The sequence below is a fragment of the Euwallacea similis genome, chromosome 17 (genome assembly GCF_039881205.1).
Source record: "Euwallacea similis isolate ESF13 chromosome 17, ESF131.1, whole genome shotgun sequence".
NCBI lineage: Eukaryota > Metazoa > Arthropoda > Insecta > Coleoptera > Curculionidae > Euwallacea > Euwallacea similis.
The window spans coordinates 3,471,032-3,492,415 of record NC_089625.1 but is presented as its reverse complement, the minus strand read 5'-3'; the positions used below and the strand labels follow the sequence as shown (position 1 = coordinate 3,492,415).

Genomic DNA, 21,384 nt, shown 5'->3' with positions numbered 1-21,384 from the left:
ACCTTCAATAATGCAGAGCAAAAGTGATTTTTGCGAAAATAAATTCGCAACTGATCAATGAAAGTTCAAAAAGAGAAGAACGTTCTATAAATGTATATACCCAAAAATTATTTGCGGCTTGACTCAAAAGTTAGAAAACACAATTAACATTTCGCTTGAATGTATCGTTAAGAAATCTGTGGTCAACTTTTCGACAGCATAAATGTCCATCGTTTCTGACAGAGTCATCAGAATCGATGCATACTGCTTCATCTTAAAGGTAATAAATTCTAAACATTTCCAAATAAATTACATATTATTGATCTCTCATGTCAATACTCGACTTATATTACGTTACCAAGAACAATTTTTACAAATACAAATATAAACCCTTCTTTCACTCCATCTCATTGTCCTCGTTCTCCGAATACCCACTGAATTCACTCTCCTTCTCATTTCCCTCCTTGGCCTCATGCACCGTCCTCTGATGCTTCCTCAAATAATGTTTGCTATAGTACCCAGTTGAGCACAATTCGCACTCAAACGGCTTTATTCCCTGATGCATTCTCTCATGAAAATCCCTGCTCTCCTTACTAATCAACCCCTTTCCGCAATAAGAGCACACAAACTGCACCTCCCCAGTGTGCTGTTTGGAGTGTTTTAAAAGAAATTGTTTTGTGAGGAATCGATATCCGCACACTGAGCACTCATGAGGCCTTATATTTCTATGAATCATCAGGTGAAGCTTCAAAGTGCCTTTTTCCCTGAAGGCCTTGCCGCAAATTTCGCAAATGTGATTCTTCCCGTCAGTCTCGTGAAAATTTCTCATGTGCACCCCAATGTTCATATACTTCCTCTTGCAAAAGTGGCACTCCTTGAATCTCTGGTAATAATCTTCAGAGTGAATTTTCTTGTGCTGCTTTAGACTCTCCGAGGACGAGTAGTTTTTGTTGCATATGTCGCAAGGCATGTTGCAGTCCCCATGTTTTCGCATCACATGATCTCTATAAGAGCGCAAGTTATTGCACTCTTTATCACAAAACTCGCACTTTTTGCATGAATTTGAGTGACGCTGTTTTAAGTGCATGTTCAAACTTGCCTTTTGAGTAAAGGTTTTATCGCATTTTAGACACTTAAATGGATGAGTTTGGATAATGTGGTTTTGTAAAGCGTCTTTGGTTTCGAAGTTTCTAGGACATTTTTGGCACTCGAACTCCCCAGGCTCGGTGCTGAGTATTTGGTTTGAATGACAGGAACGAAGGTGTTTCTCAAGACTAGAAGCTTGTGTGAAAAAATATTTCGCATAATCCGAATCGGCCTCACAAAAATTGCAAGCAATTTGATTGTCGTTGAAAGTCCCGTGCAGCTGAGAAATATGAAGCTGTATGTCTTGTTGAGATGTGTAACTCATTCCGCACTCCCCACATACGAACTGATTCAGTTCTTTGTGCTTGGTGTTTATATGCTTTTGAAGGTGGTAGGCACTTACATACTCCTTCTCGCAAACCGAACACACTAGATTGACACCAGCCTTAGATTCATGATCAATCTTAATGTGGGTATTAAGTGATTGGGACTGCTTGTAAATCCCTGGACAGTGCGGACATTTATAAATACGTCTGTCTTTATGTAATGCTTTCCTTGAGGCCTCATTGTGCTCACCGGTCATATGGGCTTTGAGGAAAACTTCATCCATAAACTTAACAAAAACTCTGTCCCTAGGGCAAAATAAGCAACGGAGATTTTCAATAATAGTAGAATTGTGTTCCTTAAGAACATGATCTGTAATATCCTGCTCTGTTTGCTCGGTTTGGCCGCAGAGACTGCAAATAAACACTGCAGCCCCTCCATGGGAATCGTCCAAATGAACTAGCAAATTGTGGGAAGTGTCAAACTGCTGCAAACACGAATGACACTTCAATCTCACTCTACTAAAGTGATGATAAATCAAGTGACTCCTAAAGCATCTGATATTCTTCATTATCTTCTCACATAAAAGGCACTTCACTGCTTTAGCATTTGTGTCATCTCCATCCTCACTTTCGTGAACGTACTCCACGTGAAACTTCAAAGCTTCCTTACTAGTGAAATAAGTGTCTTCACCAAAATCCCATCTGCAAGCCTTGCATCGAAGATCCTCATCTAAAGGTTTCAAGTCGTGCACTCCTCTATAGTGAGTATGGAGTTGGTGCTTCAACTTGAAGCCCTTCATGCAGTCTCCACAACCAAATAATTTTAATTCGGAGTGCACTGAAGCATAGTGAGTCCTGACCTCGTAGGTGGTTTTACATATTCTGAAACAAACTGGGCAATTTTTGCTTCCGAATTTTGGGGTTTCGGAGGGTAAGAATGGGGTGTTTAACTGGTCCATGAAGGTGCTGATTTGAAAGGGCCTAAAAAAAGTTTAAGTTACTGAAATATCGAACAATAAAAAAAGCGTTTATTTTGATGATGTGCTAAAATATTATTGATTATAAATTAATACTTGGTGATTTGTTAAAATGTTCTCTTGAAGATCCTAGATTCCTAAGCTAATAAAATATTACCCACAACAAGAGATTAAAGGAATATTTTATTAAACACAGAAACTATCTATACAGAGTGTTTTGAAATACATTGTAGATGATTTTACCAGGACATTTCATGGAAGAAAACATGATTTGGTTTTACACATTACACCCTATAGGCAAAACAAATTGACACTTCCTAAACCCTAAATTAATTAATTTTGTGCACTACTAAAACTCTGAGAGGAAAGTGAAAATTATTGTGAGGAGATTCTATAATTAATCAACTTCTTGATATAAACTGCAGTAACATAGGTGTTTTAGCAGTAACTTAATAAATTATTGAAAATAGAGGATTCGAAAAAATAATAAGTTGGCACTTTCTAAACTCTAAATTAATTAAAAATGCGTCAGTGAAGCTCCCAGCCAGCCTGACAATATTTGTAAATTGATTATCACGAATGTTTTATTTCTAGACATTAAACTCTGTGGCGTAAACGCTATCGGTGAAACTTGATACATTATTGAAAATGAAGAGCGTAAAAGTTGACACCAACGTAAGTAAATTAATTCAGTGTACCACTGAGACTTTCGTAGAACAAACAATCAAAGAAATAGGATAAAACAATTTTTGTAAAAACATACCATATCTTGATATAATATGCAGTTATACATATAGGTGTATTCGTAGGAACATGACAAAGAATATACCTACACCTATGCAAAAATGAAAATGTTAAAAATGTAATAAACTGGTACCTTGTAAAGTCTAAAAAGGAAATTAACTCTGCATACCACTGAAACCCTCAAAGGAAAATAGAAATTTTATCAAAGATACTCCTATAAATGTTTAATCTCTATGTATAAAAGTAACGCAAAATTAATCAATTGACATCAGATATATCTGATAAACTTTAATAGCTCCCAAAAGTAAACTTAAAAAAAATTAAGCTGTTAATCTCAGTTAAGCCGTAAATCTTTTATATTAATGTTAGTATACGCTGTATAATTTAACAAAATGTATCGTGCACGATTTAAAGAAAATAAACCACAAGTTACTTATAAAACCTAGAGACCTTAATGAGTCTTCATATGTCTCTTATAAAGCCTCTTTGATTGAAAGATTTTTTTACAAATTTTGCACCAACTTCGTTTTTTACGATTTTTTCCTTCCTCTATACTCTTATTTTCCACACTTTTGTCTTCGAGAAAATGAGCTTTCAACATCGCAGCATTTTTAGTCAAAAAACCATTCGCTGTTTTCCTCCCAGTTTTTGCCATCATTACATTGTTGGGTAATCTCTCTAAAACAACTAACAACTTCTTCTCAACTCCGTTCAGTCCAACCCTCTCCTCTTCGTCATCACTCAAGACAATCACTTCATCTTCTTCACTCTCATTTTTCTTCACAGTTTCGCGTTCAATCTCCAATAAGGCAACATTAGCAATATCATTTTCACTCAAAGGAAGTACTTTATCCGCTAAACTCAAATCCACCTCAAAGCTATTATATTCCTTCTCATAACTGTCATTCTCATGTTCATTGACAATGTGATCGTTTAATGAACAGGCCGTGAGGAAATACCATTGAAAATCTGAAGACGCACAAAAATTGCATGTAAATTTCCTTGACCACTTTGACTTGTGATCCTCTAGAACATGAATTTCGAGTTGTATAAGAGTCTCATTGATTTGCCCGCATTCTCCACAGACAAACAAAGTAGTGTTCTTTATAGAATCTGCTCTGGGAGTTTTTTTTAATTCACTCAACCTTTTGAGCATTTGTGCACTTTCATCGGAATGACAGGCAATCAAGTGGCCTTTTAGAATATTTCCATCTATAAAACCAACATGGAGACCCATCTTCTCGCAAAAATTACATTTTAAGCTTGGCACTATATCGGAACTATGAGTATTTTGCACATGCTTTTCAAGTTCAGTGGAGCTAGTTTTGCCACAACTACCACACACAAAAAGTTCAATTATACGTTCTCCTTTGCAACCATGGTTTTTCAATTTTTTAGGGTCAACAAAAGTATCGCGACAAATGTAACACTGCATCATAATTTGACTGAAATGGTGGTAAATTTGGTGCCCTTGGAGGATGTTGGAGTTACTAAAAGTCTGCTCACAAATCATACATTTTGAAGGTTTAGAAATTGGGTTAGTTCCAGAGTAGTGAACATATTTGCAATGGAGATTTAATTTGGAGGTGCTGGCAAAGTATGCAGTTTCTTGAAAGTCCTTTGAGCAGCCTTTACATAAAATAAAGGTTTTTCCAATATGTTTTTCCTGGAAATGATGTAGAAGTTGATGTTGGGATTTGAAGCCCAAGCAGCAGTCTCCGCAGCTAAATCTTATGATGGCATTGGTTAATTGCTTTCGTTTGGTGCCAATGATAGATCTAAAACATAATAATTTATGGAGTAATAGAATGTCTACATAAGCATAAAGGGAGAATGTAAGAAAACAGCAAAAACTTATTAATATGATTTATTATAATATAAAATTAGTAATTTGAGACATATTTGCAAAGTTGAAAAAAAAATTGATAATAATACAGCATCTATCATCAATGTCACTTTTGAAGAAAAACAGCTTCTCAAAATTAATTATAAAATAATCAGCACAGGAAGCAGCCCTCAGAATAGGCTAACAGAGATGAAAACCTGTGACATCTTGGTTAATGCTTATTTCCTACATATACATATAAAGTATGTACTAATTACACAAATTAGCTTCCCGTCATGAATCTAGACTTCCACACCCAAAATTGGTTATTAATAGACACGTTCCAACACGGAATAATTTTCAGAAATGGGGAATCATAAACTACCAAAACAAATTTTTTAATCAATTTGTTCCAGTTCTTAAAAGAATTTTAGAATAATCAGTATTTCATTATTATTTATAAAAATGTATTTAAATTAGATTCAAAATAAATTCATTTTAAAACAATGTTTTGCCAACGCACAGGATTAGCGATTTCATTACTGAAAATTACTGTCTTTTGGAAAACATCTTTGCAACATCAATTATCCACACCCGAACCAAACCATTTACTACCCTTTCCATAAGGATATATTGTCACTCTCAGTATTTTCATCGTCAACGCAAGCAAATCCAGTACGAAGATTTTTTTCAAAATTGTTATCGACAATCCATTCAATTTTAACATGGTCATTTGAGAGTTTCTCAGTGGAATCAACTGAGTCCTCTTTACAATCTCCAATATCTTCTACAGTAAAATCCTCATCAACAACGGCGTCTTCTTCATTTTCCGACTCTTCTTCTGTATCTTCAATAGTTAAAATCAATACCTCTTCTTCACCATCATGCACGTCATCAAATGAAGCAACACCTTCTACATCCCTTTCACTTAAAGGCACCACTTCATCGGCCAAAGCCAAATCTACCCCTAATCCATTGTCTTCGTTACGATTCACTAGCTGGGGGTGATCATTGGAAATATGCTTCTCTAAGGCTGCAGTGCTGACAAAGTACCATCGAATATGGTGTTTGCAATGTTCACAAGACAAATGCTTTGACCATGGAGTGTAGTGATCTAAATAAATGTGAAGTTTGATTCGAGCTAGAGACTCCATGACTTGCCCGCACTCGCCACACACAAATTCTGTAGAATGTGGAAGATGTTCTTTCGAAGTCTTAGAGAGTTGTTGAGGAGAATGTGAAGCAATTAAATGACCTCTTAAGAACATTTCATCTACGAACATTGTGTGAATATTTAAAGGCCTGCAAAGCTTGCACTTGATTTTGCGATTAATATAGTGGTCCTCAACTATATGGTCATTAAGACATCCTTTCGAAGAACAAGACTGCCCACAAGTTCCACACAAATAAAGCATTTTCTCGCAATGTTCTTTCCAAATATGACCCTTCAAGTGCATAGTATTTTTACACGTCTTATTACATATGTAACAAATCATCAAATGTTGACTTATATGATGATAAATCAAATGGCTCTTAAGGCCTTCAAGACTCTTCAATTCTCTATCGCAAATAAAACATGTTACAGGATTATTAGCTTCACTTTTTTTTTCTTCACTTTCATGGACTTGCTCCATGTGAAAGCTCAGGTGGGCTCTGCTGAAAAAATAAACCTCCTCATCAAAATCTCTTCTACAGCCCTTGCACTTAAAGTAGGACTTTCCAGGATGCTTTTTCCGGATGTGTTTCACAAGATTGGGTTTGAAGGGAAAGTCCAGGATGCAATCTCCGCATCTGAAGATACCGTTGGTGTCTGATAAATGGGTGTTTTCAGTTCCGGTGAATAGTTTAAGGATCGTTTCGTAGGTATTACTAAAAATTTATAGGAATATAAGTGAAAAGTATTGTAATGATAAAATTAGGGCAAAAATAATCCACAGCAAAATACTCTACTCTAAGCATAATGATTTATTCTTCTAAAAGACACAACTGAACTAAATCATAAAAAATCATCCTAAATGCTGCTTTAAATGCTTCTCAAAAGTGCTTCCCTTAAAGAACCTCTTTCCACACTTACTGCACACAAGCTTTGCATGTGTCTTTTCATGTTTCTTCAGTTTTGCATCGCTGTTGAGCACAACCTCACATTTAGAGCACTTAAACTTTTCCTCCTCTGAATGCTTCTCCAAATGCTTCTTAAAGTCCCATCCCTTCTTGAACCCTTTCCCGCAAACCTCACACACTGTACTCATCTCTGTTGAGTGCACATTATCCATATGGGATTTAAGATACTTCACCCACTTCTGGCAAATTGGACACTCAGTTTCTATCCTCTCATGGTCCTCGTCATGGGTTTTCTCATGCACTTTCAACCTCGTCGCACTTGGAAACAATTTCTTACACACTTGGCAAAAGTAATAAGTGTCCAATTCATGCTTTATTCTCACGTGGTACCTATACTTGTGCAGTGAGAAGAAAACCTCTTCGCAAACTTGGCATTTCCTCACACGATCATCCGGATGTTCTCGCAAGTGCACCCTTAAAGCAGCTCTATCTTCGAAACTTTTCTCACACAAATCACATTTTAGATGCTCATTATCTTCAACCTCATTGGAGTGAGCGTTCAAAGCATGTCTCTCCAAAGCCCTATCGCTCTTGAAGACAGCTCCGCAAGAGTGGCAAAGCACAGATTCGATTTGAAGTTTAGGCTCATGGCGACGCTTCTTGTGCCTCAAATATGAGTCCTCATCCTTGTATCTAAGATTGCACTCAGTACACTCAAATTTCTTGTCTCCGAAATGCACGAAGGCGAAATGTTTGTTGAGATCGATTTTGCGGCGGAAGCATTTACCACAAATATGGCACCAGAAAAGGATATTGAGGATGTCTTTTTTGGATGTTGAGGAGTCTTCCACTTGAAGGAGGATTGTCTCTTCTCTGAGGCTAAAAATGATCATTATGAAGTAATTAAGTCTCGAATTTTCATTCCTTTTAATAGGCACATTATAAAGAATGTCTACTTAGTAAGAGCTTTATTACTCTGTATGAAATACTTTATACATTTTATTTTATGAGACATACTAAAATTAGAAAAATGTATACTACTCAAAGGGGTGTGTTTAAAATAGGTCCAGTATAACATGTTGTCAAATTGTTCTACAGTAGAGTGCGGTGGAGCTAAAAGTGGGTGGGGCTTAAACAAACGAGGGGTGCGTCTTGATTGCCAAAACAAACTGCAAAGATTTCTATTGGCCATTCATGTTATAAGGGAAGTCTTAAATTTGGGTTTGCAATATATATCTCAGAATATACATATTAAAACTTTATGAAAAATATAAATTTCCTTAATTATGGCATAGATGTTCTTGGAGTGTATTAACTTCTTGTTTACTTGGAAAATTAAAAAATATGTTAAAAAATCTATTTGCTGAAAGCCTGTTATCCTAGGAATCTGCTCTGTAAAATTAATAATATTCCTAGAGTTAAGAGAAGGCCAAGAATGTTACAACAGGAATAATATAGGAAGATATGCAACAATCTGTTTGGCTATAAAAATTTTAGGTATATAATGTAAATGGTTAATTGTGTTTTACAAGCTGTTTTGGACTTTAGTGCAATTAGTTTAATTAGAACGAATTAATCAACTGCAACGCAATACAATAGTAACAGTTGGTGTAATTAAATAGCAATTATACCATCACTTGACTCCCCATTATTTACAGATTCCACAAAATCCAGATATGATTTTCTATCATTTTTTCCGAACTTCTTCAGTATCACAGAACTTATTTCACAAAATTTGGTATTTAAAAAAACACATTTACGCGTTTCTCAAAACTCCAGAAGTTCTTTTGTCCTGGAATTTCTACACGTCGAAGAAATACCTGTCTAACACTTAGAATTTTATAAAATTCAAAGCTGAAAGGACAGTCAAAAACAGGTTTTCAATTACATCCTTTAATATTTCTAAATCCGACAATTTGATGCACTCTCCTTTTGTGAAAGCTCAACCTTTGCTTGGACACGAACTTCTCCTCGCAAACGTCACACTCATAGGGAGTCTCTCCCAAGTGCAACCTCAAATGTATTTTCAAAGGAGGTCTCTGAGCGAACCCTTTCCCACAGAACTCGCACTCATAAGGTTTCTCTCCTGTATGTATCCTCCAATGCACTGTAAGATACTGCTTAGAGTAGAACTTCTTGCGACACACATCGCACTCATACGGCCTCTCCCCTTTATGAATCATTAAATGCACCTTGAGACTGTTCTCCCCTCTAAAAGACTTGCCGCAGGTGTGACAAATGTAATTGTTTCCAACTCCCTCATGAGATTCCCTTATGTGTTTCTTTAAGTGCCTGAATTTCTTACTGCAATACCTACACTCTTGGAAGTACCTCTCTTCATAACCTGCTTCATGTATCTTCCGATGCTCTTTTAAGTGTCTCTCACTAGAAATACTCTTTCCGCAGACATCACAAACATAATGTTTCTCACTATGCTTCGCATCCACATGTCTTCGATGCTCAGCCTTAGTGACAAATCCCTCATGGCAGTGCTCACAATGTACAACAAAGTCTAATCTGTGTCTTTTATTGTGAATGACGTAGTTGGTTTTGCTATTAAACTCTTTACCGCAATCTGTACAGCAATACTTCTGAGTCTGATCATGAAGGTCTCTGGTGTGTCTGCGCATGGCTGAGTTGGTTTTGAAAGTGGTACTGCAGATGGAGCAGGAGAATGGCTTGTCGGTTTTGTGAACTATAATATGGGCTTTGAGTTTGAAATTTTGGTCGAAGTATTTTGGACAGTGAGGGCATTTCAGTTTTCTGTTTTGGAACCTAAAAAAGTAGAGAGAAATGAGTTTGGAGGGTATGAGCTTTTCAAATGTTTTTGATAGAATTATATTGCTTTATTTCAAACCAGCGTTATTTAAAAAATCGCACATTTCAGAAGTTCACTTGAAATCAAGTCAAGCTTCACGTATAGAATATCAAGCAAAGTAGTTTTATGGTTTTCATGAACTGTCAAGTAGTACCAATAAATGTTGCTTTCAGTTAAAAAAACTAAACTGCAAATAAACAAAAAAGTGTCGAATATTATAAAAAATTAGGACACTTGCAATAGACATGTAAATTCCATTGAACCCCTGAGGAAAGTTCAATATGAAACTCAAAACGAGACTTTCCTGCAAAACCTGGATTCCATGTAGTAACATTCATACATGTACGCAGGTTTAAAACTGAAAAAAAATGTAAAAAACGCTATGGACCCAAATTCTTTAAAGAAAAATTGTGCTTTTAGAATGAAAATTCCGCAATTAGTAGTATGATTCCATTTTAAATTACACAGACTTTAACACCTGTTTTATCTAAGTTACACAAAACTGTGATTTAATGCACTTAATTGAGGTGTTTAAATTTAAACTTTCTTCTGAGGCAAACCATGACACACAAATCTATTATCTATAAATGTTACCTAATCATCAACATGGTTAACCAATAAGAGAATTCCATTTACCTATGAAGTGCGCGCTCAGAGAGCTCTGAATGAAAAGATTTTTCGTCTTTGACACATTCAGGCAGGTTTTAATATCGAGTTTTTTTTCTCTTTTTAACCTCATTTACGTTGTATATTTCTTATACAAAATAAGCCAAATTCCAATTCCGAAGAATTCCAATAAAATAAAAAAGGTGAAGAAATCACATCAAAATTGCCCTTTTTGTTTCCTGCTAAAAAATTGCAAGAAAGATCTCAGAAAATCAAGTATTTATTTTTCAAGTATTTAAATTTCAAGTCAAGTAAAATATAACAACATCAAATTACTTGACTTAGTGAAACCCTAAACATAGTAGAACTTACAATCGCAAATAGTTTTTTCACACAAACGAGTTGTTCTTTATTCTAACTATATTCTAAAAAAACTTAGTAAAGCCAATATACCAAAGTAACGTTAATTGACCAATAAACTATTTTCCAAAATAACCTGAACTTTAATTTATCATTAAAAACTCCTAATCTTAAGCATACAAATCAATGCTACCTTTAACTAACCTACTTAGGAAGCCTGGCTGCGCACTCCTAAATGCTTGATCCTCTTATGTTGCGCATAAGATTTCCTTTTGTCGAAAGTCTTCGAACAAAATTGGCACCTAAAGGGCTTATGTCCCGAGTGACTATTCATGTGATCGACATAAGCCACCCTCCTCGAGAAAGTTTTACCGCAATCTTCACACGTGAAAGGATCCACTCCGCTTTCAGGGTGCGTGCGCAGGTGATTTTGAAGGAACGTGTTCATCAAAAACCTTTTACCGCAAAACTCGCAGGTAAATCTCTTGTCTCCTTTATGGATCATTATATGTAGTTGCAGGCCTCGTTCTGAGGTAAAAATCTTCCCGCAAATGGTGCAGGTCAGCAAAGACTCGTGCGCGTCTTGTTGGTGTTGCTTAAGGTTCCTGTAGTACTTCTTGCAAATTTCACAGGTGCCTGCGTTGGAAATATGAGGATTGTGGCCTCGCATGTGAGCATTTAATGTAATACGATTGCGCAGACTTTTCCCGCAAATAGTGCAAATTACACCAGTTTCTACATGGTCACTCTTCACATGGAGCTCCAAGAACTTCTCTGTGATAAATCCTTTCCCGCAGTGATGACAGTGGTACTTCTTTTCCTGTGCATGCTGCTTATAATGCCCCATTATTTGCTTTAGAGTTGAGTACTCTTTGTCACACCTCAGACAGCGAAACTTGTCAAACTCCACACGTTTTACGTGGCTAATTAACCAATGCTCATTATGCTCCGTTTCATCTTTGAACGAAGCATTGCAAGCATTGCAAAAAATGACATGGTTCTCCTCATTTTTTATGCTGGAATATCCTTTTTTATTGGGAAATTCGCAATGGGCCAAATGCCTCTGATAATTGACAAGACTTGCAAGCATTTGGCCACAACGGCAAGGGTACTTCCTCTGGACTTCATGGAAAATGGTTAAATGCTTAGAAAGAGCAGCTGCATTGCTGAATTCGTCGTAGCATATTGTGCAGCGAAGAGTGTTGTCATGTTTGTGTACTGAGAAGTGAGATTTAAGGTCATCGATATTTTTATATATCGCAGGGCAATGAGGACATTTGTATCCGTCTTTGGTCAAGAGAACATAGAGGGGGGCGCTCGATTGGACTCCGTTGGATACGTCTTCAGATTGTTCATTTAGATCGTTTTCTTCGTCGCTATAGTCCGCGGTTACTTCAATTTTTATCTCTTCGATGTAGCTAAAAAGTACAGTTTATTAGAAGGCATTCTTGGATCGGAACATTGGGGATCAATTGAATGAAAAACTCAAAACGTTTATATGTACATATATAGATTAAAAGTTATGTATATGTAATTCATAACTTTTTTGTATGGTTTAATAGACAGGATAAAAATACTACACATTTAGTTGTCCAAAGAACATTCGACGTTTCGAAATATTTATTTTGGAATCTTCAGGACACTGTAAAATAATGCGCATGCAGTGCGATGCTGGAACTACACGATTTAAGTGAAATGCACTCAACTCAGCCAAATTTTGTTTAAATGAACAAGAGCTGACAGAAACGAAGATTTTGCTCTGGAATAGTACTTTTTATTCTCTTGAAGATGTAGGAATAAATATTGCGAACAGTCTGTACCCGAACTAACTTGAACCAATTTTATAATTGGTTTTAAATCCAATTCCCGTTCTACTAAATAACGTAAAACATTTTTACAACCATCATGAAATTAAACATAACTAATAAATCACAAAATCATCTAATTCTGATCTGATAAAATCAATTGGTGATCAGACCTCAATTTTCTTCCTTCCATCACCCACCAACTTATGCACCTTTCTCTTATGAATATTCAACCTCTGTTTTGAAGCAAACTTACTCCAACACAAATCGCACTCATAAGGCTTCTCCCCCAAATGCCCCCTCATGTGAATCACCAAGGAAGGCTTCTGCGTGTACCGATTTCCGCACACTGCACACACAAACGGTTTCTCCCCAGTATGGCTCCTCATGTGCAGCAGCAAATGCTGCTTCCTCACAAAGCTCTTAAAGCAACCCTCGTAGCTACACTGATGCGGCTTTTCCCCTTTGTGGCGCATCATGTGCAGTTTCAACTCGAAACTTTGCTTAAACTTCTGTCCACAGAGATGGCACATGTAGAGTGCACTTTGAGCTGAGTGCTGTTCCTTGTAGTGCCTTTGAATGCGCACATAAGGTTTTTTGCAGATCTTGCACTCTGTTTTGGGTTCTGTGGAGCCTCCATGACGCATTTGGTGTCGTTTTAAATAACTAGCGATGGAGAACTCTTTACCACAGACATCACATACGAAATTTTTGCAGGAAGAGCTGTGCATGGTTTCCATGTGCAGTTTGCATTGGTGCTTGTAAACAAATCCTTTACCGCAATGCTCGCAAAAGAAACTGAAGTCGCTTTTATGGGCTTGAGTGTGCAAGTGAAAGTAGCGCTCGTTGGACACCACTTTTGCGCATATCTCGCACTTGAACCCCCTTGGGGAAGAGTGAATGTTCTTCATGTGGAAGGCGAGGGAACTGTTGGTTTTGAAGATTTTCCGACAGCTGGGACACTTAAAGGGCCTGGAAGAGTTATTGTGAGTGGAAAGATGCTGGTTGAGTTTCAGTTTACTGGCGAAGGTGAGCTGGCAGGTGAAGCATTCCATTAGAGACTGGCGCTTCCGTTTGGTATTCGACCTGAAATGGTGCAAAATGAGGCTTGCAGATACTTGATTTAGAGTGGAGAAATAAAACTACTTTAGGAAGTATAAAAATTGAGTATTTATTTTCATTTTCTATCTTCGTATCAATTAAATTTAAGACGGAAGGACAAGGAAAAGATAGACAAATTTAATACTGGAGAGCTCAATACCTAATATTTTAACGGGACGTTTAACGAATTCTTCGTTTAAAAATATGACAAAAACATCTATATAACATAAGTTCGCAAATAATTTTTCCGGGGCCAAGTCTATTTTTCCACCTCAAATTTCATAACACAACAATATAGGCTCTTGCATTGTCTTCGCATCACCCCTTTTCGAGTTTCAAGTTATTTTGCAAAATAGTTTGAGCAAAATCTAAAATTATTTAACTCCAGGGACCTCTTGGAAATTCGAAATTCTTGCGACTTTTTTCTATTGAGGATTTTTTACTTTTAGAGATTTGGATTCCTGTAGGTTTGATAATTACAAATGATCTGGTAAGTTTTGAACATTATGTGAAAAACTTATCTAAATAGAACATAACATGTTACAAACACAAACAAAATACTAATTTTTTTCAACTCAAAATATTTTAATTAAAAAATCAAAATATTTTAATTGAATATCTCAAGAATTGTATGCGCTCTGACGAAAAATTTAAACACCCGCTATATTAGTGCTACTAAGATACAAGACGTTTTCATATCTTTTCATTTGAATTTTTATCGTTTTTAAGTGTAGAATAAGTTGCCTAGCATATTAATTTCGAATCACCCTGTATAGTATAGGAATATTGAAAAGCATGAAGATTTTTTTCATATACTTGGAGTCCCAGATTTTATGATCAGACTTTAGAAATTGTAGGAATGCATCACCCCGATAAAACATGGGAAATGTAAAGAAAGGACACGGCCCCAGAAAAAGTTCCCACTCGTAGAACAATTTGTAAAATGGAATCATAAGTAGATATAAAAATACATAATGTTTCAAAACTCTTCTTTTTACATCTAAGAAATTTCTGTATAATGTCTCAAAAACTCGATTAGATCAATAATTTATAAATAGAGCACAGAAATAAATATAATTCTTGGTTGAAGAAAAAAATAACATACAAATATAACAGAGAATGAATGTAAATAAAATCCTACGAAAACATCAATCCTGAAAAAAAAACAGTAAAACCCTAAAGAAAACTAATGATGGAAAAAATAAAATTAAGAATTAAACATAAAACTGACACAAATAACAACTCATCTTAAAATATTACTCATCATAAAACCTGGGTCGCCCTCAATATATTTATATTTGAAGATCTCTATATTTAAAGACATATTTTTAAAAATACAAGCAATTTACCAAATAGGTATTAGAATAGACCTTGTAATAGTTTATAAGAACTTTGCAATAATTCAAATCTGTCTTTATGCTTATCAAAATTCCAGCAAAATGAAAGAGGTTCTAAAAATTTAATTTTATTGCTAAATTTACATCTAATCCTAAACTAGCATACCCATGCATCCTTACAATAAATGTCCAAGTTATCTGAATTAATCAGATCAAGTCACACCCCGCATCCTCCAAAGTTAACACCTTCACTTCCTCCTCTATCACAGGCTCTCTTCCACCACTTCCGCCCTCTCCTCCTGCATGCTGACTCCGCACATGTGCAGTTAAATATTTCCTCCCTGTGAAAGCCTTGGAGCAAAACTCACATTGAAATGGCCTACTCCCCGTGTGAGTATTCATATGATACTCCAATAAACTCTTTTTAATGAAAGTCTTTTCACATACTGAGCACTCAAAGGGCTTTACATTGCTCTCGGGGTGAGTTCTTAAATGCTGTTGCAGGAAAGTGTTTAATATAAAGGCTTTTCCACAAAACTCACAGGAGAAAGGTTTCTCTCCTCTGTGGATCATTAAATGGAACTTGAGACCATCTTTGCCTCTGAAGAACTTTCCGCAATACTCGCATTTATAATTTTTTCCGTCATTTTCGTGGGCAGCCTTGTAGTGCCTTTTTAAGTTTGAAAATGCCTTATGACATATATTACAAACCTCCGGTAGTGGTTTCTTGTAATTGGGATCATGCAGCTTCATGTGGTTTCTCATATTGCTCTTATCTCCTATGCTGGCGCCGCACACATCACAAATATGCCTTTTACCATAGTGCTTGGCATTCAAGTGCTTGTTTAGATAGAAATTGTTTAAGAAACCTTTACCGCAATGCTCGCAGTAGACTGTATACTGTTTCAAGTGTCTCTTACGATGAATATCACAATTTCGCCTATTGCTGAAGATCTTTCCGCAAATGTCGCAAGGGTGCTTCTCATGACTTTCATCCCCATGTAGAGTTTTAAAATGATAATCCAACACCCTTTGGTGCTTAAACCTTTTGCCGCATGCAGGACATTGATGAGGCCTTTCTTCACTATGCACAATCATGTGCTTTTTGAGATAAAAATTCCCCAAGAATGCTTTCCCACATTCCTGACACTTCACCGTATACTCTTTAGTATGTCTATTACGGTGCACTACACAATTCCGCTTATTGCTGAAAATTTTGCCGCAAATATCGCAAGGGTAGTTTTGGGGGTCTCCATGGACAGTCTTCTCATGGTAATCGAGTACTCGCTTATGCTTGAAGGTCTTATCGCACACCTGGCACCTCCAGGGACGCTCAGCACTATGGATAATGAGATGGTTCTTGAGCTTGCACCGCTGCATGAAGGGCTTGGAACAATAAGGGCAAGGATAACCCACTTCAGTTTTAACAATAGTGAAAGATTCCTCGTCTTTTCCTACGAATTTAAACGGTTTTTCTGCGATAGCGAGATCGTCCGGGTCAGAGTTGTAGTCAAGTATTTTGTATTTCATGCTAAAAATGTAAAAAATCATGTTAGATTGTTAATTTGGGAGTGATGGAAGGGATTTTAGCCACAAACGCGACTAAAACGTGTTTTCAAAGTAACAACCGAAATAAAACGCAAATATCATAACGTATTTATTTTTAATCAGTAATGTTCATACCACTGATGACGCAAATGGTCTATATGAGCCCCTCATTCCTAAACTTCAAATGCACAAGGGTCAATACACAATAATTCCTGGGGACTGTTTATTCCAAATAAATCGCATAATTGGATTCATCAAAATTTTCCAATTTTTTAAATCCATTTTAGGAGTGGTACCACGAACATTTCAAAACTACATGTGATAAACGGAAAATAAAACCCAAATACCAAAATTTTACTTTTTACTTATGTAACATCATGCAGTTGATAACTGAGATAATCGATATCAACGCCACCAACATCATGAGTCCGATAATGAGACATCAAATGACTCTTAGAGATGAAATTTTTACCACATTCACACTTGTACGGTCGTTCCCCAGTGTGATAACGCAAATGAACGGTCAGTGAAGTTTTTTGAGTAAATTTCTTCGGGCATTTACTGCACTGAAATGGCTTATAGTTAGTGTGGATCCTTTGGTGCACCTCCAGGTACTCCTTAGACGCAAAAAGCTTCTGGCACACTGTGCATAGGAAGTCTTTTAGCCCAGTGTGCATTTTAATATGAGTTTCCAATGTTCTTTTGCTGCTCAAAGACTTTCTGCAGATTGAGCATTGATACTGTTTAGTTTGGGAGTGGTTTTTCATATAGTGGGCTTTGAGAGATCTACTGCTAGTGTATGATTTATTGCACAAATTGCAGGAGTGTTTTTCGAGTACTAATTTAGTGTGCAGTTGCATGTGCTCTTTGAGAGCTGATTGACTGCTCAGTTTTTGACCGCAACTCTCGCAAACAAACCCACTGGATAAATGCACTGAATTTTTGTGACTAGCACACTCATGCTGGGATATGAAACCCTTTCCGCAAACATCACAAAATGCCACAAACTGCTTCAAATGTCTTTTTCTATGGGCATTTAAATGCGATTTATGTACAAACCACTTCGAGCATACATCACACTGAAATGTAGGCCCAGAATGCGTTCTCGCATGTTCAGTAACTTCATATTTGAACCTGAAAAGTTTTCCGCACACCCCACATGCAATTCCAGGCTTCTCATTATGCCTCATCAAATGCTTTTTTAAAAGCTTTTTGGCGCCAAAAACCTTCTTGCAAATATCACAAGTAAACTCTGAAGGTTTTAGGGGTTTGGCGTACATGTCGGGAATCTCACTAGGGCGTCCTGAAAGGGGTTGTAAATCGGTCATCTCCACAAAATCGCTCAAGGGTCCGAACTGGTCATTGCTGGCTATGTTGTTCAAGATGGCAGTGCACTCCTCTTCAGTTGAAAGGAGGTTGAGGAGTTCGTCGGAAGCATTGAGTTGGTTTACAACGCTACTTGCGGGCATGTTTTCAGCGGATTTGTCGAGAGAGTCGATAAGGGTAAGGTTGGTGGGGAGTGAGTCTATGTTGAAGGGGGGGTAATCGTGAAGGAAGAGCCTAAAAAAAAGGTAAATATATTGTAAAAACGTTATATTAATACTTATGATTAGAAAAAACATCTAAAATTTCCATGGGCACTTTTTGAGATAGGCAATTATTTAGAGCTTTTTATACTTTTGTTATGGAGTGTATATTATAACAAGTGATTAAAAAGAGTTATACACTACGATTTATAAACGCACATTGCACATGCAATTTGCCCACTCGCGATATGATAAATTCTGTTTTGAATTTGCCAAAATAGGTTGGTTGGATAAAAAACTTCCGCTACTATAGCCAACCTACAACGACGAAACTAAAGGTTTGGAAGGAAATTTTAAACTCCCTCATCTTCCTCTATTACATTCTCTTCCTCCTCCTCAACACCTCTATGTTGACTCTTCACATGAATAGCCAAATACTTCTGCATGGTAAAACCTTTAGAGCAAAATTGGCACTTAAAAGGTCTATTCCCAGTGTGAGTGTTCATATGGTATCCCAACACACTCTTCTTTATAAACGTTTTCCCGCAAACACCACACTCGAAGGGCTTCAAATCACTCTCAGGATGGCTTCTTAAGTGCTCCTGCAAAAATCCTTTGGATAAGAACTTTTTCTCGCAAAACTTGCAAGTAAACGGTTTTTCTCCTCTGTGAACCATCAAATGAAACTTAAGCCCGTCTCTGCCTTTGAAGAACTTGCCGCAATGTTCGCAATGGAAATTTTTGCCATCATTTTCATGGGCAGTCTTAAAGTGTCTTTTTAAATTAGAACATGCTTTATTACAAATGTCGCAAATCTCTACAGTTTTTTTGTAATTAGGATCATGCTGCTTCATGTGGCTTTTGATATTCTTTTTGTTATTTGATATGCTGGCACCGCACACCTCACAAATATGCTTTATTCCCAAGTGAATTGAATTCTCATGAGACTTCATATCATAGCTGTTCAAGAACCCTTTACCGCAGTGTTCACAGTAGACTGTGTATTCCTTCAAATGCCTCTTACGATGAACTTCACAGTTCCTCTTATTGCTAAAAATTTTCCCGCAAATGTCGCAAGGATGGACCTCAAAACTACCCTCCCCATGTAAAGTCTTGAAATGAGACACCATTACCCTATGGAACTTAAACCTCTTGCCGCAGACATTACATTCATAAGGTCTTTCTTCGCTATGAACAATCATATGTTTCTTGAGAGAAACATTATTCGAGAAGACCTTATTGCATTCCTGACACTTCTTATCATACTTCTGAAGGTGCCGATTACAGTGAACTAAATAATATTTTTTGTGGTTGAAGGTCTTGTCGCATGTCTGACAAGAGTACCTCTCCTCAGATTTTCCATGAACAGTCTTTTCATGAGAATCAAGCACACTCTTTTGCTTGAAAGCTTGATCGCACATCTGACACTTCCAAGGGCGCGCAGAACTGTGAGCTATGAGGTGATTTTTGAGCCTCGATATTTGCCTAAAAGGTTTGGAACAGAAAGGGCATGGATAGCCTTCCTCGATTTTAACTATAGATGAAAGATCCATATTTGTGATCGAAAATATCACATCAATCTCTGAAGTTGTCAATTCATCGATGTCGATGTCTTCGTATTTGATGCTAAAAATAAAAATGGTCAGTATTTTAGGAAGTAAAGGGGGAGCATTTTAGCCACAATTGCGGCTGAAATGGAATACTTCAAAGGCTGGAAGCTAAAAAGTCCATCTTAAATCAAAAAAACATACTTCTCTACAAATTTTATAAACATTTCCAGATTTTGTGATTTAAAGTTTTCAAGAATTTTGGTTCGGTCAAGATGTCATATTTGAAGTGTTTAATAATATCCCATTAGAGGTTTATAATAACATTAATGACTCAAGAGAAATCATGAAATAATAAAAAAATTACAAGTTCTAACGCTGTGAGGGTGGATATAAATATATCAGATAGCTGAATGATACATATATTATCAGTGAATCCTGACAAATTTCTGTAGAACAAGTTATCTTAGGTCGTTGTGCAATGTTCGTGATAATGAGAGATGACGATAACTACTCAAACAAGGAATTTATTAAAGAACTAACGTTCAAGAGTACATAAAGTAGTAGTTGCGTAGAGGTCGAATAATGGTACTGGTCAATGGTGTCAAATGTTAATGGTTTCGATTGGTCAGGCACTTAGTTGTTTGATCCCTGCACGGAATATATGTCGTAGTGACTTTAAGGAAGTGAGTACATCTAAAAGGGGCAATGGGTGTTCTACCAAATAATCTGACATAAGATAAAATTCCTCCTGTATACTCCTTAGATTTTCCATGAGTAGCCTTCTCATGAAAATCACGTAAATATTTTTGTTTCAAAGTTTGATGGCATACCTGGCACTTTCTAGGGCGGTCAGAACTATGATTTATGAGGCGATTTTTTAGCTTTCATCTTTGCCTAAACATCTTAGAGAAGAAAGAGCATTATAGGTTGGTAACTTATTCATTATGCAATTAAAATCATTGGTGTATTGTGGTTGCCAGAAATTCGAGGTTAAAGACATTCGAATGAATCACAAAGAGATCTTAGATATGATAATATATACTGTGTTTATTTTCTCTAAATTATTAGAATTTCCTTCTAAGTATTATTACAATGGCAAAACAAAGAGTCTTCAATTTTAACATACCAGCACGTCAAAGAACTAGCATTTTGCGCTTCTCCTAAAGATTCTTCTTAGGCAGTCCTGCCTCAATCTCAGGTCAATTTTTTTGTAATTTTTTAATCTACTAATTTTTAATTCTCTCATGTTCTTGATGTCATTTCCATGCTGACATTTCAAAGATAGGCCTTTTTCCCAAATGAACTGAATTCTCATGCCTCTTCTTACCAAAGTTGTTAAAGAACCCTTTACCGCAATACTCGCAGTGAATATTATCCTTTAAATGCCGCTTACGGTGGGCCACGCAGTTGTGTTTATGAATTTTTCCGCAAATATCACAAGAATGCTCTTCATTCCCGTGCAAAGTTTTGAAGTGATGATCCAAGAGATTTTGATGTTTAAACACTTGGCTACAAATACTGCATTGCAGAGACTTCTGTTCACAGTGCACGCTCATGTGCCTCTTAAGACTGAATTTATCAGTGAAAGGTATACCGCACTCCAGGCATTTGAATTTATACTTCTTAATATGCCTATTGCGATGTACTACATAATAGCGTTTGTTGCTGAAAATCTTATCGCATATCCCGCAAGTGTAGCTCTCCTTAATTTCACTATGAATGGTCTTCTCGTGGG

The 21,384-nt window shown here is 36.6% G+C and overlaps 1 protein-coding gene across 31 annotated transcripts in view; it reads right to left on the bottom strand.

The window, feature by feature from the left end:
• The window catches only part of LOC136414528 (zinc finger protein OZF-like), a 183,432-nt gene that overhangs the window by 98,094 nt on the left and 63,954 nt on the right, over positions 1-21,384 (bottom strand). Inside the window, exon 4 of one of the 31 annotated variants that reach the window (XM_066398592.1) lies at positions 277-2,372. The exons of 23 other annotated variants lie outside the window; for them this stretch is intronic. In XM_066398592.1, the coding sequence (XP_066254689.1) occupies positions 377-2,372 (1,996 nt within the window). In that variant the 3' untranslated portion in view covers positions 277-376. Of the gene's footprint in view, positions 1-276; positions 2,373-3,548; positions 4,891-5,489; positions 6,807-6,882; positions 7,878-10,833; positions 12,201-15,120; positions 16,557-16,917; positions 18,134-18,437; positions 19,726-21,384 lie in introns of those variants that run through there. 7 more of the 31 variants (XM_066398598.1, XM_066398608.1, XM_066398631.1 and 4 more) reach the window with 7 other exon arrangements.